The sequence below is a fragment of the Drosophila arizonae genome, chromosome 3 (assembly GCF_054131065.1).
Source record: "Drosophila arizonae isolate 15081-1271.41 chromosome 3, UAZ_ARI_1.0, whole genome shotgun sequence".
Classification (NCBI taxonomy): Eukaryota; Metazoa; Arthropoda; class Insecta; order Diptera; family Drosophilidae; genus Drosophila; species Drosophila arizonae.
In genome coordinates, this window is record NC_142923.1 from 24,437,782 (window position 1) to 24,452,781 (window position 15,000).

The 15,000-nt window shown below is 33.8% G+C and overlaps 1 protein-coding gene across 1 annotated transcript in view; it reads left to right on the top strand.

Moving 5' to 3' along the window:
- LOC108609567 (neuroguidin) overlaps positions 1-9,704 on the top strand; it is a 68,491-nt gene extending 58,787 nt beyond the window's left edge. The window contains exons 2-4 of the mRNA XM_089463755.1: positions 8,295-8,962; positions 9,025-9,212; positions 9,277-9,704. Of these exons, the coding sequence (XP_089319881.1) occupies positions 8,295-8,962; positions 9,025-9,212; positions 9,277-9,416 (996 nt within the window). The 3' untranslated portion in view covers positions 9,417-9,704. The remainder of the gene's footprint in view (positions 1-8,294; positions 8,963-9,024; positions 9,213-9,276) is intronic.
- Positions 9,705-15,000: the final 5,296 nt, after the last annotated feature.

Below are 15,000 nucleotides of genomic sequence, written 5' to 3' on the forward strand. Positions count from 1 at the left end.
TCGCAACTTTCATATTTACTGATCTCTATCTAGTTAATAAAAAAGAGCTATTTTTGAAAGTTAAAATCCTAAAATTCTTATATTTAAATTTCAGAGGGAAAATTATGGGAATTAAAATGTTTTTAAATATGCAAATAATTTCATATCATATATGTATTTTTATTTTTTTTTAAATTATATTTTATAGTAAGTTTGTAATAAAAATTACAAATAATTTATATATTTTATTTTTAATTTTTATTACACAACAAAAAGTATAATTTATTTTATATTTTAAAAACTTTTAATTTTCATAATTTTTCTTATTATATTATTATTAAAATTATTTATCAAATTAAAATTGAGGTTTTAAATTTATAAATTTAAATTGAAGCTATAAAGTTTCTACAAAATTAATTAAGAATGAGAATTTTTAGAATGTACTTATTTTATAAGTACAATTTTCCCTTTATTTCTATTAAACTAAAACGAAAACTTAGGCATAAATTATTGCTTTATACATATGTTATTGTTTCATTCCCTGATATAAATTTATTTAAAGTGAATAAATAAATAATAAATACTAATATTTAAAATTGTTTTTTCGATTCGAAAAAATGTTTTAGTCTAATTGAAAACAGCATTTAAGCCATAAAAACCTAAACAGCTTTGATTTTATTTTATATTTTTGGCAGACATTTATTGTAGCGCCTCTTTGAATAGGAGCTGTAGCTCTAAAAATCCGATTTGCTCGCATTCGTTATTCATTTATTCAGACCATTTGTAGAGAGTCCTATTGCTGCGCCCCCCTCAAAATTCCACCAGACCGAACTGGTTTTCATGTGCTTTTGTCTGCGCGAGTATTTTTGGTATTTTATAATTATTTTTTATGGTTAGCCAATTATTTAAATAAATAATGGCCGACTGGTTCAATATGTGTGCATGCTTGGGGTCGGAGCTGAGCGAGGCTGTGCCTCTAAAAACCAAATTGAAAATTGCCAAATGCCAATTGTGGCGGCCGAGCACGATGTTTGTTTTGTGCGCCGCTGCATGAAATATGCAATTATTTTTGCAGTTGCCCATGTAAGTATTATGTAAATGCACACATACATACACACCTACACACCCACTTCATATGCCCGTATGTACCTTTCTATATATATTTTCTTTATATATATATCTGTTATATTCTATATACATTTGAATTTTGCGTCGCCACAAAAGTTGCATTTCCGTTCAGTGCGCACCTAAAACCACTAAAAACTACCCCAACCACCCCGAGCCACCCAAATACAGCAAACATACAAATAATATGACATAAACAGCGCCAAATGTCAACAATTCCTGTCAGCGACACGAACTTGTTATAATTATGGCGGCGGGCTCGCCTATTTCGAGTGTGTTCCCAGAAAGTAAATCGCTTGCAAATCAACATTTGTGTTTCATTAAAAGTTAAATACACAAAAATAATGGGAAATGGAAAATTTGGAAACGTGCCTTCAATAAATATTGTAAAGGACATTCAATAAATGTCATTAGAGAATAATACTATTTATAAATTTATTTAAAAAAAAAAAATAATTTTTTAAAAATTCAGTAAATTATTATATTTATATTATATTATGTATTTTATTTTATTCTAAAAAAAATACTTTAAAAATAATTTATAAGTTATACATTTATTATGTTAAATTTCTTTTTTTTTAGGTACATATTTGTTTATTAATCTGATTTTTGTTTTTAGTAATGCATTATTTAAATAAATATTTTATGGTCAACTAAATCAATAAAATAATACAAAGTAAATAACTTAATAAAATCAATAATTAAAAATAAAGATAAATAGGATTTTTAAGTTTAAATTTAAAAATATAATAAAAAAAAATGATTAATACAATTTTATAATTTATAGTATTTATAGCTCGAAATATTGTTATAATATAGTATTTTAATTTTTATAAAATTTTTGCTGAAACAGAACTCAACTTTTTTTCTATAGCCCCATCTCAAATCGCTAACATTGAAATCTTAGCGAAATATCGTTGGTATAAATTGAGGGAAAATCATTTATTTTGCTGTGGTTGCGCGGCTGAGGTTGCAGCTTTTGTGGCCTGCTGCCTATAAAGTCTAATCAATATTTCGGTTATTGGCCAATGCAATAACGAGCAGCAGCAAGGAGCGACACGTTGCACGAGGCGCTGCATAAATATGGGCTCCACTCGGAGTGGGATGGTGCTGGGTCGTCGGCCGGTGCGGTGGTAGGGGTTCGGTTGGTCTGACTGCGGTTTGCAACAGTCGCGCGTATTTCTTCATCAGGCGCTGAACGGACGCGCCCGCCAAACATTGTCGTGCTCATTGTTGGCAACCGCCACACCCACCCACACTCGCCCACGCACACACAGTTGGACTGTACATACATATGCATGCATGCAGTGGCCCTCTGACTACAGCGAAACCCTAGGCCCGGCCATATTTTTGACTCTGCTGGAACGTTGGCCCGTTATTTACAGGCTGTCGACTGTCGGCTGTCGGCCGACGTCCCACTGCCCACGCCCTGCTTTTTAGCCCCGCCCATATTGTCGTTGGCTCGCTGGTTTTACGTTAATTTGCACAATTTTTGAGTTATGTCAATCGATTTCTAATGGCCGCCGCGTAGCTCAGCTCCAACACGACTCCACTCCACTCCACTCCACTCCACTCGACTCGACTCAACTCGGACCTTTCCCTTCGCTGTGATTTCGACTGGGTGTTCGGGGCTCTGGGATGGATGCTGTTGGCGCAGTCTCGAATATCGCACAATTTGTAGTTTTATAATTGAAACAAGTGGTCCCTTTGAGCTGGCTGCTCCTTTTGCCAGCATTTCAACACACACACACACAGATAGCCATAGACACACGGCATGGGTAAACGGTAAAACGGTTTCAAGGGGGTTTGAGCTGTTGCGATTCCCAATTGACTCCGCTTACCATCTATCTATCTCATCAATCAAATCAAAGTGTTCTTTGCCTAGCCATAGATCATATTTACGCTGCCAATTAGAAAAAATTAACTACATCTCCGATATACTAATATCATAATGGCGCAGGTACTAGAATGGTATAGGTTATCTCAGCTAGTGTAAAGAGACCCAAAATAATTCATAGCTTCGATTGATCTACACATATGCTGACACGTACTATGGGGTCCACTTTCTTAAGATTTTATGCCTGTACAGCAAACTACAAATAATTAGTAATCCTTAACATTTTTCTATTGTGCTTTAAAACTCACTTTATATTTAGATTAATAATTTAAGGATAATTTATAAATAAGCCCAAGGGTATATACGTTAATATTGGGTATCCAATTTTTCGAGAAAATTCTTTTATAATATGTAGTTTTTAATAATATTGAATAATATAAATACTTTATTAATTAAATGATTATATTTATAAAGATGTTGATAAAAAAAATTTTAATAGTTTGTAGTTATTTTCATTCAGGCTTTATAATGTAAATAAATTGTATATTAAATATATATTTATATACCTACCACTGACCATTCCTGAAAAAAAACCGTATATAGTCTGCGCAGAATATCAATTAAATGTTTATTAAAAAACGTCCTAAAAAATAGAATTGGTTTCAGAATTCGCTGCTCCCATTGGCTAATAGCAACCGAGCAAACAAACAGCAGATGTAGCTCTATATATAAATATCGATATATAATACAGATATACAAAATACAAAATACATATATACAATGTACATAATGTATATACATATGTACATAAATCTATATATGCAACTATATATAAAAGGTACATTTAAGCGCCTATAAATATGCAATGCATTTTGCGCAATTATCGCAAACATGCATGCATTTATTTATGTTGTTAATGCCAAAGAACAGGCCAAAAATGAAAATGAAAAATTCAGCAAAATTTCGCTCGATGATAATTGCAAAGGAGACCGCAGCACAGACACCGACAAAGGAGAGAGAAAGAGAGAGACAGCCTGGGAGCGAGAGTGGGGCTAAAGAGGGAGAGCGATGATGACTGCAAACATACTCATTAAAATTAGCTGAATGACAGCGTGCATGGGAGAGGGAGAGGGGGTGTAACCCGTGCAATTTCGACAATTTTCATAACCTGCGCGATACGAATTATAATTCATATTTTATTTCGCGATTAATCGCAGAATAGAAGCGAGACAGAGACAGCACGAGAGTCAAGCGAAATTGCGAAAATTGCGCTGCAATTGAATTGAAGTCGCTGCGCTGCTCACTTACGGGCGTCGCGCAGTCAGCATGGTCAAATAACGGGCAACAAAAGAAATAACAACAAGCGCAGCAACAGCCATAACAACGAGCAACAACAACAACAAGCGTATTTTTAGCTTGGTTGTCATTTCCGTTAATTCGGCGTTGTTGTTGCTGGAATCGCAGTGCGAATTTTAAATCATTCGGCCGTTAGAGGGCGCTGCATGCCCAGCAAGCTCAATGCGTGTGTGTGGACGTGTGAGGGTGTGAGAGTGTTCGTCTGTGTGTTAGTTTGCCATTTTGTTGTAAATTGCCTTGGGCACTGCTATATACTACAGTTGTTATTGCTGTTGTTGTTGTTGTTGCTGAGTTTAGAATCGGCTGTCGTTATACGCATGCAGCCGGCTTTTGCGGTTAGGGTTTGGGGCAGTTTTTGCTGTAAAATGAATTGCCATCGTCATATGTTGTATTCGCCTTATTGCTGTTGTTATTGTTGTTGTCTATGCGCTGTTGCCAGGCTGTTAAAGTTATTGCATTGGCTGTCGCCTAAAATATGCGCGCATTTTATTCAACGCCTTTTTTGGTGAGCAGCCCTATCCTCTATTATGCCTGCATGGAATGAGGAAGAGAGAGAGAGAGAAAGGGACGGGGCGACAGATAATGCTCGACTGGTCAAGTCCGTGTCAGCGGCTTAATTGCAAACTCATATTGGCCAGCTTTATAACGCGTCAATAACACTTTGGTACCAAAAATATATTTGCATTTTGACATCTGCATAAATTAACAATGTAGTAGGATTAGCAATAGGGAAATAATGAATATATATCATCTAAGTTATTATAGACGGATATGAATGTATACCTATATAATATATATATATTTTTCTTTTTTTCATTTTTCCTTTTTTTTCCATAACTTTAAAGATGCTTAAATCTATAATTTTGTAATCCGTAACTGTGCTTATATATTTCTCAATATACATATAAATCCTCCATCTCAATCAATTGCTTACCAAATATAAGAAAAAAATATGTTGCCTACTTTTTTCTCTCTAATGTACTTTTTTCTCAGACCAAATTCAAGTCTTGAGGCCTAATAGAATCCAATGCTGACGAAATACAAAGAAATCGGTCAATTATATACGCTTAGCGTATATATATTACAAGATAGACCATGGGGGGATTTCAAGAAAACAATATATTCTTATATTATCTATCAAACTTTTTGTCAAATTTTATAAACTTTATTAATTATTTATTTATTTTATAAACTTTATTAACCTATACTAATTGAGTTCATTATATGGTTAAAAATATTTGTAAAGAAAAACATTCGGGTTTAGTTTAAATTCAAAAATGTCTAGCTAGATATATATTCGAACTCGAATATATATATACTATATGGTATATCTAAACATGTAAAATAAATTCCATTTGTGCCAATCAATTTAATTAGGGGATTGATTGCTTTTTCATTTATACATACTTAATCCGTCGAATTATGTAAAGAACTATCGACACGGGAATGCCATGCGGTTTAATTAGATCTCATTTCCCGTCCGCCATTTGAGCAGCCGCAATTTGTTATGCAGAATGTCTGTCCGCAGATCCAATTAAATTAATTTGCCAATAATATGCAAATATGCCAAAAATGCGTAAAACCAAACAAAACACTCAAAATGAAAATGAGAAGAAAAAAAAAATGTAACCAAACTATAATAATAAATTTGTTATCAAAATAATTATTTGGTAAATTGCTTTTGTAAAGTGCAAAATGTGGCAAAAACCACAAATAGCCAGCGAAAAAAGAAGAAGGACAAAAGCCCAAATGAATGGTTGAAAAAATACATACATATGTATGTCTATATATATATATATATTTATTTGCGAGCCAGGATAGTTGACAGTTACGCCCAGTGCCATGCCCACTCCCCCAGTCTGCATGCAATGCTTTATTAATATTAATTGAAAATAAATGCAGCATAAGCTGCGCCGGCCAGAGGTCTGTCCAAAGGGAGGCCTCCCACTGTGGGCGTGGCCGTTTGGCGGCCCTGCAAATTCAGTAAAATGCAAATAATTAAATGGCAACCAATAAAATATGCAAATGAGTTTCGCGGTGTCGCGCACACAACACACAGAGAGGACAACAACAGCAGCAGCGCGGGGCAGCAACGAGGAGCAGCAAGAGCAGGAGGTGGAGCAGGATATGCACATAGAAATGCAGCCGAGGTTGTCGCTGGCAGTGGAGACTCCTCCTCCATCCCCACATTGTGGCATTTCATATACTAAACATATTATTCGTGTATTTGCGTAGCAGATTTAATTTCCTGCACGGACCGAAAATATATTTTTTCTGCAAAATATGGCCAATATAATGACAGGCCAATGAGCGAGTGCGAGCGAGATAGCTGCGAGGCGCGCTCATGCTAGCGATTGGCTAACGGATTTTATTTTGGTTGCAAGCCTAATTAGTTGATTATATGCACTATATAGAGATATACATATGCACATACACATGCACATACACATACACATACACATATCCATGTGCATATGACAAGTGCGGTTGATTCATGCGTAAATATATAATCAATATACAATATGCATATGTCTGTGTATATATTTGTTTATTTATGTATTTATGTTCAGCTGCAAATTTGTATGTTGTACTAGACGAAAATATCAATTTGTTGTATTTCCATATGTTAAGTAAGCATTCAGCTGTGCTCTATAATGGATCTGGTAAGCCAATTGAGCAGTTAATATTGAGACAATTAAGGCTTGATCGGAGCTGTAAATCTCATCCAGCTGGAACAGTCCAAGAGTAAAGGCAAAGTTTCATATGTTAGTTTAGGATGTTAGGGATTATAGAATTTCATTTTTATAATAATTCAGATAATATATTTGATTGTACGGTTCAGTAAATATGATGTATATGTCAGTAAAGATAAACAAAAGTTGTACAAGTTACTTCAAAGACAGTTAGGTCGGTCAGAAGCAATGAGTAAATCTTAAAAAAACAATATCATATTATATCATCCTCATCTTATATATTATTTAATATTATCTGGCTATTATTCAACTATATATAGATGATGATATATACTACCTTGTTTTCAGAATGAAGAGAAAGTGTTTAATAGTAAACAACTTTCTTCCACTGACTGCAGAAATTTTACAACAAAGACAAAGGGAAAGTACTGGTAGGGAGAACGACATTCCCGCTTGTAGAGCTTTAACTTCAAATTCTACTCTTAAGATTACGATGCAAGTGTGGCTCTTATGACTTCTATAATATCTCGTTGTATAGCACTCTAATTAATTAACACAGGCCGTTGACTACAAGCTCTCATATATGAATATTCCACATTTATAAAAAACGTATAAATGTAGAATCCCAAGCTAGTGCATAGCTTGGTTAATTAACTAGCTGAAGGTGTAAATAAAAGTCGGTGCTGCTTAAATAGAATAACTGATTCAGCTGTTATTATTATTAACCACATCTTTGTTTATTAAAGTAGTAATGCGAGTGTACACCAAATGTTGAACTAAGTTTTTTTAGAGCACTTGAAAAAGGATTTTAAAAAAATGTTAATTAAAAACCAAATTATTTAGATCTTTAAAATCCTTTTAAATTTAAATATTAAATTAAAAATTTTAATATTTTAGTAGCGGCCCATGCAATAAGAAAATAAACTTTTCGACATTAGTGTAGTTTCACATATTATATTTCAGGCTTAACTATTTGGTGATTTAATACTGACATGGAAAGAGGTTGTTTAATCGCTTTAAAGGAATTTAGAGATACGCCTCCTGAACGACTTGTCACAGTTTCCGTAGCATTCATAGCATTGCTTCGTATTTGATTGGATATCATATTCAAGATAAATAAATAAATATTATTAATTAATATTTTCAGTAAATAACATAAAAGAGAACACGTCTATTCTACTTAACACCTAAACGACATTTCAAAGAGGCCTTAAATCAGAATAGCTAATAATTATAATTAATATCTAACAAATTCTCAACTATTTCAATAATGAATATTTTCTTTTTGCTATTGACTCGCTCAGGCACTGGATTACGATTGCGAGATGCAGGGCCAGCAGGACATACCGCAGGCCATACAGCTGCTGGGCGAGATGAACAGCAATGTGAAGCAGGTGACGGATCTGGTCGAGGGCATGCTGCAGCGCGTCAAGCGGGGTGAGCTGAGCACAGAGTATGGCCTGAGCTTTCTGGAGGTCAAATATCACATGCTGCTCGACTATTTGATTAACCTGACGTATGTGGTGCTGCGCAAGTGCTCCGGCGAGACCATTGAGGGCGATCCTTCCATTGAGCGTCTGATTGAGATACGCACGGTGCTCGAGAAGATACGGCCCATCGACTATAAGCTGCGCTATCAGATCGACAAGCTGGTGAAGACGGCGACCACAGGCGTGTCGAGCAGCACAGATCCCATACTCTACAAGCCAAATCCGGAGGACATGCTCAGTGCTGCAGGCGCTGATGATGAGGCGAACGATGGCGATGGGGCAGCCAGCGACAGTGACGAGGAGGAGGAGGACGATGAGGAAGAAGGAGGAGGAGCTGCGAAAAAGCCACGCAAAGCGGCCACAGCTGGCAAATCGGGCATCTATGTGCCGCCACGCATCAAGCCCGTCTACTACGATGGCGATGAGCGCGAGGCAGACAAAGAGAAGAAGGCCCTGGATCGTGCCAAGAAGCGGGCCATCACGTAAGAGACACGCACTTAACACGCCTGCATAATAAACGCTCACTAATTGAATTCGATTCCAGCTCATCGATGCTGCAGGACTTGAAGGAGGAGTATTTGGATGCGCCCACAGAGCTGTCGTCGGGCTCGCGTGCCCAGCAACTGCTCTCGCAGGCGCAGAAGGAGAAGCAGGAGTACGAGGAGACCTACTTGATGCGTCTGCCAGTGACTAAAGCCGAGAAGCATCGTCAACGCAAGCTCACCACATTGGGTAAGTGACAGCAACAGCCTATACGCAAGTCAGCTATATATCTACAGTGATTATCTCGTTAAAGGCACTCTGGGTGATGAGATACTGGGCGAGATAAATCGCGAGTCGGCGCTGCGTGGCGATGGCTCAAGCAGAAAACGCAAGTTGGCCAAGACACGCGGCAAGGGCAAGAAACGTGGCGGCAAAAAGCGAAAGTTCCATTAATACAGCGACGCCCAAATGGACTAAAGAAGTTTATACGATATATAACAGAGAATATTATATATCCCTAGTGACAGTTTTCCATTAACGATATTTTCTATAATTCTATAATTTGCTTTACGTTTTCATTTAGTATAATTAAAGTACATACAGATTTTTGTTGATTTTCATATTGCTTTAAACAAACTCATATTATTATACATTTTTTATCAAAGTTAAGTTTTTGACTTGTATTAAATTTAAATTTATGAATTAACCAAAAACTCCATTAAAGTTTTATACAATTTTAAATCTTTGTTTTTGTTTCATTTTTTTTTACCCTTATAAAAATAGATTGTTGAAAGTATACAGCATAATTTTAACACTTATTTTTAGATTTAAGTGAACAGGCAGCAACAACATGCCAGAAAAGAAATAAAAAATGCGTTAAACGAAAAGGAAAAAAAAACGTAAAAAAAATAAATTTGCGCATTGTAAACTGCATTAAATTTAGGCAACAAAATTAAGCACTTAATATTTTCTTTTCGACTTACGATAAAAAGTATTTTAATCTAAATTAAGAAATTACTAAATTTGATGGCTAAAAGAAAAACAAACCAAAACATTTAATATATGAAATCTGTAGAATATTGATAAACGAAAATTCCACTTTACAAAAAAAAAAAAAAAAAAAAAAAACTAAAATTTAAGGCACAGCAAAATTTTTGCGTATGGCAAAATCTACCAAAAAAAAAACGTTTCGTTGTTTTTAGGAGTCCAACTAAAATGAAAACACATTTTGGCAGCTTATGATATGCTTTAAGAAGAATTATCTCTATTTATCCATTTCTTTCAAATAGCAAAACTTGAGCAACAAAATTCAAATTCAAAATGCAGTTTCACATGTAAAAAACAAAAGAAAGCAAAAAACAAGAAATTACAAATACAAATTACAAATTCTGTAACAAAAAAGCAGTTGCCTTAACAAAAAATACAAGAGACCGGTTATACTTACAGTAAGAAAAGCTAAAAGAAAAAGTATTTAAAAAATATAAATAAAATCAGTTTGACAACAATTTTTTATGTTGAGCGATGAAGGAATCAAGAAAATATACCTATATAGCATATGATAAACGTAAGCCCCACCCAAAAAGTTACATATACAAAAAATAAAAATAAAGAAAAATACAAAAAATATCTAAAAAGCCGATTAAGATTCAGAATATTTGTGATTTCATTCCAATTGCGATCTGAGGCTCTGAAGAGTTATTTAAGTTTCAGGTTTAAAAAGCAAAAATGAAAACTCCTAAAAACAACTAAATTTGGACACAAAATTTTATATATTTACTATACATACGATACGAGTATATAATAATGAAAATTAAATTTAAGCAAAAAACATTTTCGAATAACCCCAAAAAGAAACAATTTCATGAAAATCGATATCGAAATGAAAATGGAAATCCAAATTGAAGCCAGCGAACGTCCACTTGAAAAGTTTTTAAATTTAGCAACCGAAAAAAGAAATGCGAAAGACTAAGCAGTTTATGAGACACCGCAGCGCATCTAAGAGAAGTAAAAGAATTAGAAGAAGATGATGATGATAGATTGAGATGATATGAATGAAATATTTCCAACATATATATATATATATATATTTGAATATATATGTATAATTATTACAATAAATATGTAAAAAATAAGAAGAAAAAAACCTAGCATTAAGTTAAGTACTTTTAATCAAGCAAGCAAAACTTTTGGCTTTTACAACCAACTTCGACTAAGGATAGAAATTTTGTCAAAATTTTCTCCAATTGCGAGAAGTCGCAACTTTTTGGCTATAAACTTTAAAATGAGCGCAACGTAAGGCAGACAACGGAAATTACCACATAAATGCAATAGAACACGAAATTATTTACAGGCAGCAGCACTTGAAACATTTTGTAATGCAGTTAAATAAATTAATTTAATTAATTTATTTATGTTGAAAGCTGAAAGACTGAATATGTTAAATGAAAAACAAAAGAAGTATAAAAAAAACGATACGAAATACGATAACAAAAACGAAACGAAACGAAATGAAAATGAAACGAAACAATGTGAAAATCTTTTCTCAAGAAAACAAAAAGTGTATTTGGAGGCGTTGTAAGAACATAAATAATTTTAATAGCCGAATTTCTAGCACAAATTGTAACGACTTAACGAAACGAAAGATAATTAATTTTAATTTTAATAATTTGTTGTTTGTTTTCATTTTTGTTTGCAATCAATAAACGTTTTGCCAGAGTTTTCTGTTCGACTTTTTCGGTTCTCCTTCGATAATCAAATGCAAATTCAATGTTTTTTGTATCAAAACGAGGAATGAGATAATTAGGAAACAAAACAGAGACAACTGGACGATGGACAGCAGAAACAGAAACAGGAACAGAGACAGAAGAGAAAGATGAAACTAATGTTGAAAAGAATATATTGCAAAATGTAAAACACATAAAACGAAAACAAATGAAAAAAATAACAAACAAAGTGAAACAACCAAACAAAAGTCGCCTTAGCCTAGCACCACAAACAAAATGAAACTAAAACAAAAACTAACAAAAAATTGCAACGGTAAGAAAAAATTTGTAAACCAAACAAAAAATCGTACTCTAATGCAAAATACTTAAACTTAAATATCAATTATTTGTTGTAATTTAAAAAACACACACACATTCACTCACTCACACACATGCAGAAAAAAATAGTGCAAAAAGTTCAAACAAAAAAATAAATGTAACTTAATTTTTATAGCCAAAAAAAAAAAAGAAATGACGCGAAAGCAGGAAACGGAATAAGGTAGAGATGGAATAATAACCGGATCTTAGGATCGTTTAGTTTAAGCAACTCCAATAAATTTTACAAAAATCAATTGGTTAATTAGTGATAACAGAGACATGTTTTTAATAACAAAAATTCGAGCTTAGATTTATTTCAAAAACTAACAAGAAAAGAAGCAAAACAACAAATTGAATGTAAAACAAATTAATTTAACATTAGTTCTCTCTAAACTGGAATTGTTTAAACAAACAAACAAACAAACAATGATGTTGTATAGCAGCGGCAGATGAGTCAAGTTTAAAGTAATCTCTAATATATATATATATATACATATATATGTTTACACATAGCTACATATGTATGTGTGTAAAAGGTTGGCAGTCGGAAAACTATGTAAAATTCAAATAAAGTAATTCGAACTAATCTACCAATTAATTATAATAATACAAAATAAGCAACCAGTAAAAACTAACTAATAAACCAAAAACAAACAATGATAAAAATAAAATTTAAATCTTACAAACCTAAACAAATGTGTATTTTATTTTATCTGAAATGTTTTGGGATTCGCAGTTGTTCGAAGAGGGAAATGAAATTATCGCGTATAATCCAAGTCAGTCATCTAAATTATGTTGAAAATTGGATTGCCATTGGAATAGCCAAGAAGTTTAGTTTGCTTAATGCTGTTATTTTGAGGTAACATTCAGCTGTTACATCCGATTTATATTTAAACTAGAGCTGAAAATAAAATAGTTGCATGGTCATGAGGCGACGATTGTGGTTGCTGGGACCAAAATTCGAACAGAAATTTTGGTAAAGTACCAGGCAAGCAGAAACGATCAGTAGGGTTAATAATATAAGTCAGTACTCTATAATTCACTCTCATTTTACAGTGAGCTAACATAATTATGTTAATTAACAGTACGTCATCAGTGTTGTGTTAAGCTACTGTTATCACCTTACTGTTCATTTCTGTGCGCCTGGTACTTCTTAAAATTCAATAGGAATTTTGGTAAAGTACCAGGTAAGCAGCAACGATCAATAGGGATAATATTACACAGTACACTGTTAATTCGCTCTCATTTTAGAGTGAGGTAACATAATTATGTTAGTTAGCAATATACTAACAGCACTATGTTAATCTTCTCTTATCAAATATTATTCACCCTACTACTCATTCCTGTTGGCCTAGTACTCCCCAAACTTTAATCGGTATTTTGGTAAAGTACCAGGCGAGCAGCAATGATCAGTAGGGTGCATATTAAACTGTGCACTGTTAATTAACAGTACACAATCTGGGTTAAGTTAATCCACTGTTGTTATGCACTTTACACTCTACTACTCATTCCTGTTTGCCTGGTACTTCTTAAACTTCAATAGGAATTTTGATAAAGTACCAGGCAAACAGAAATGAGCTGTAGGGTGAATATTAGTCTGTAGACTGTTAATTCGCTCTCATTTTACAGAGAGCTAACATAATTTTGTTAATTAACAGTACACAATCAATGTTATGTTACTTTACTGTTATCGGACATTTTTCACCCTACAACTCATTCCTGTTCGCCTGGTCCCTCTAAAACTTCAATAGGAATTGTGATAAAGTACCAGGCAAACAGAAATGTTCTGTAGGGTGAAAACATGTAGTTGACAGTGCAGTACAGTACACTGTTAATTCGCTCTCATTTTACAGAGAGCTAATAAAATTATGTTAATTAACAGCACACAATCTGGGTTAAGTTAATCTACTTTTGTTATGCATTTTACATTCTACTACCCATTCCTCTTCGCCTGGTACTTCTTAAACTTCAATAGGAATTTTCATAAAGTACCAGGCAAACAGAAATGAGCTGTAGGGTGAATATTAGTCTGTACTCTGTTAATTTGCTCTCATTTTACAAAAAGCTAACATAATTATGTTAATTAACAGTACACAATCTGGGTTAAGTTAATTCACTGTTGTTATGCATTTTACACTCTACTACTCATTCCTGTTTGCCTGGTACTTCTTAAACTTCAATAGGAATTTTGATAAAGTACCAGGCAAACAGAATTGAGATGTAGGGTGAATATTAGTCTGTAGACTGTTAATTCGCTCTCATTTTACAGAGAGCTAACATAATTATGTTAATTAACAGTACTCAATCTGGGTTAAGTTAATCCACTGTTGTTATGCATTTTACACTCTACTACTCATTCCTGTTCGCCTGGTACTTCTTAAACTTCAATAGGAATTTTGATAAAGTACCAGGCAAACAGAAATGGGCTGTAGGGTGAATATTAGTCTGTAGACTGTTAATTTGCTCTCATTTTACAGAGAGCTAACATAATTATGTTAATTAACAGTACACAATCAATGTTATGTTACTCTACTGTTATCGGACATTTTTCACCCTACAACTCATTTCTGTTCGCCTGGTACTTCTTAAACTTCAATAGGAATTTTGATAAAGTACCAGGCAAACAGAAATGAGCTGCAGGGTGAATATTAGACTGTAGACTGTTAATTCGCTCTCATTTTACAGAGGGCTAACATAATTATGTTAATTAACAGTACACAATCTGGGTTAAGTTAACCCACTGTTGTTATGCATTTTTCACCCTACTACTCATTCCTGTTCGCCTGGTACCTCTAAAACTTTAATAGGAATTTTCATAAAGTACCAGGCAAACAGAAATGAGCTGTAGGGTGAATATTAGTCTGTAGACTGTTAATTCGCTCTCATTTTACAGAGAGCTAACATAATTATGTTAATTAACAGTACACAATCTGGGTTAAGTTAACCCACTGTTGTTA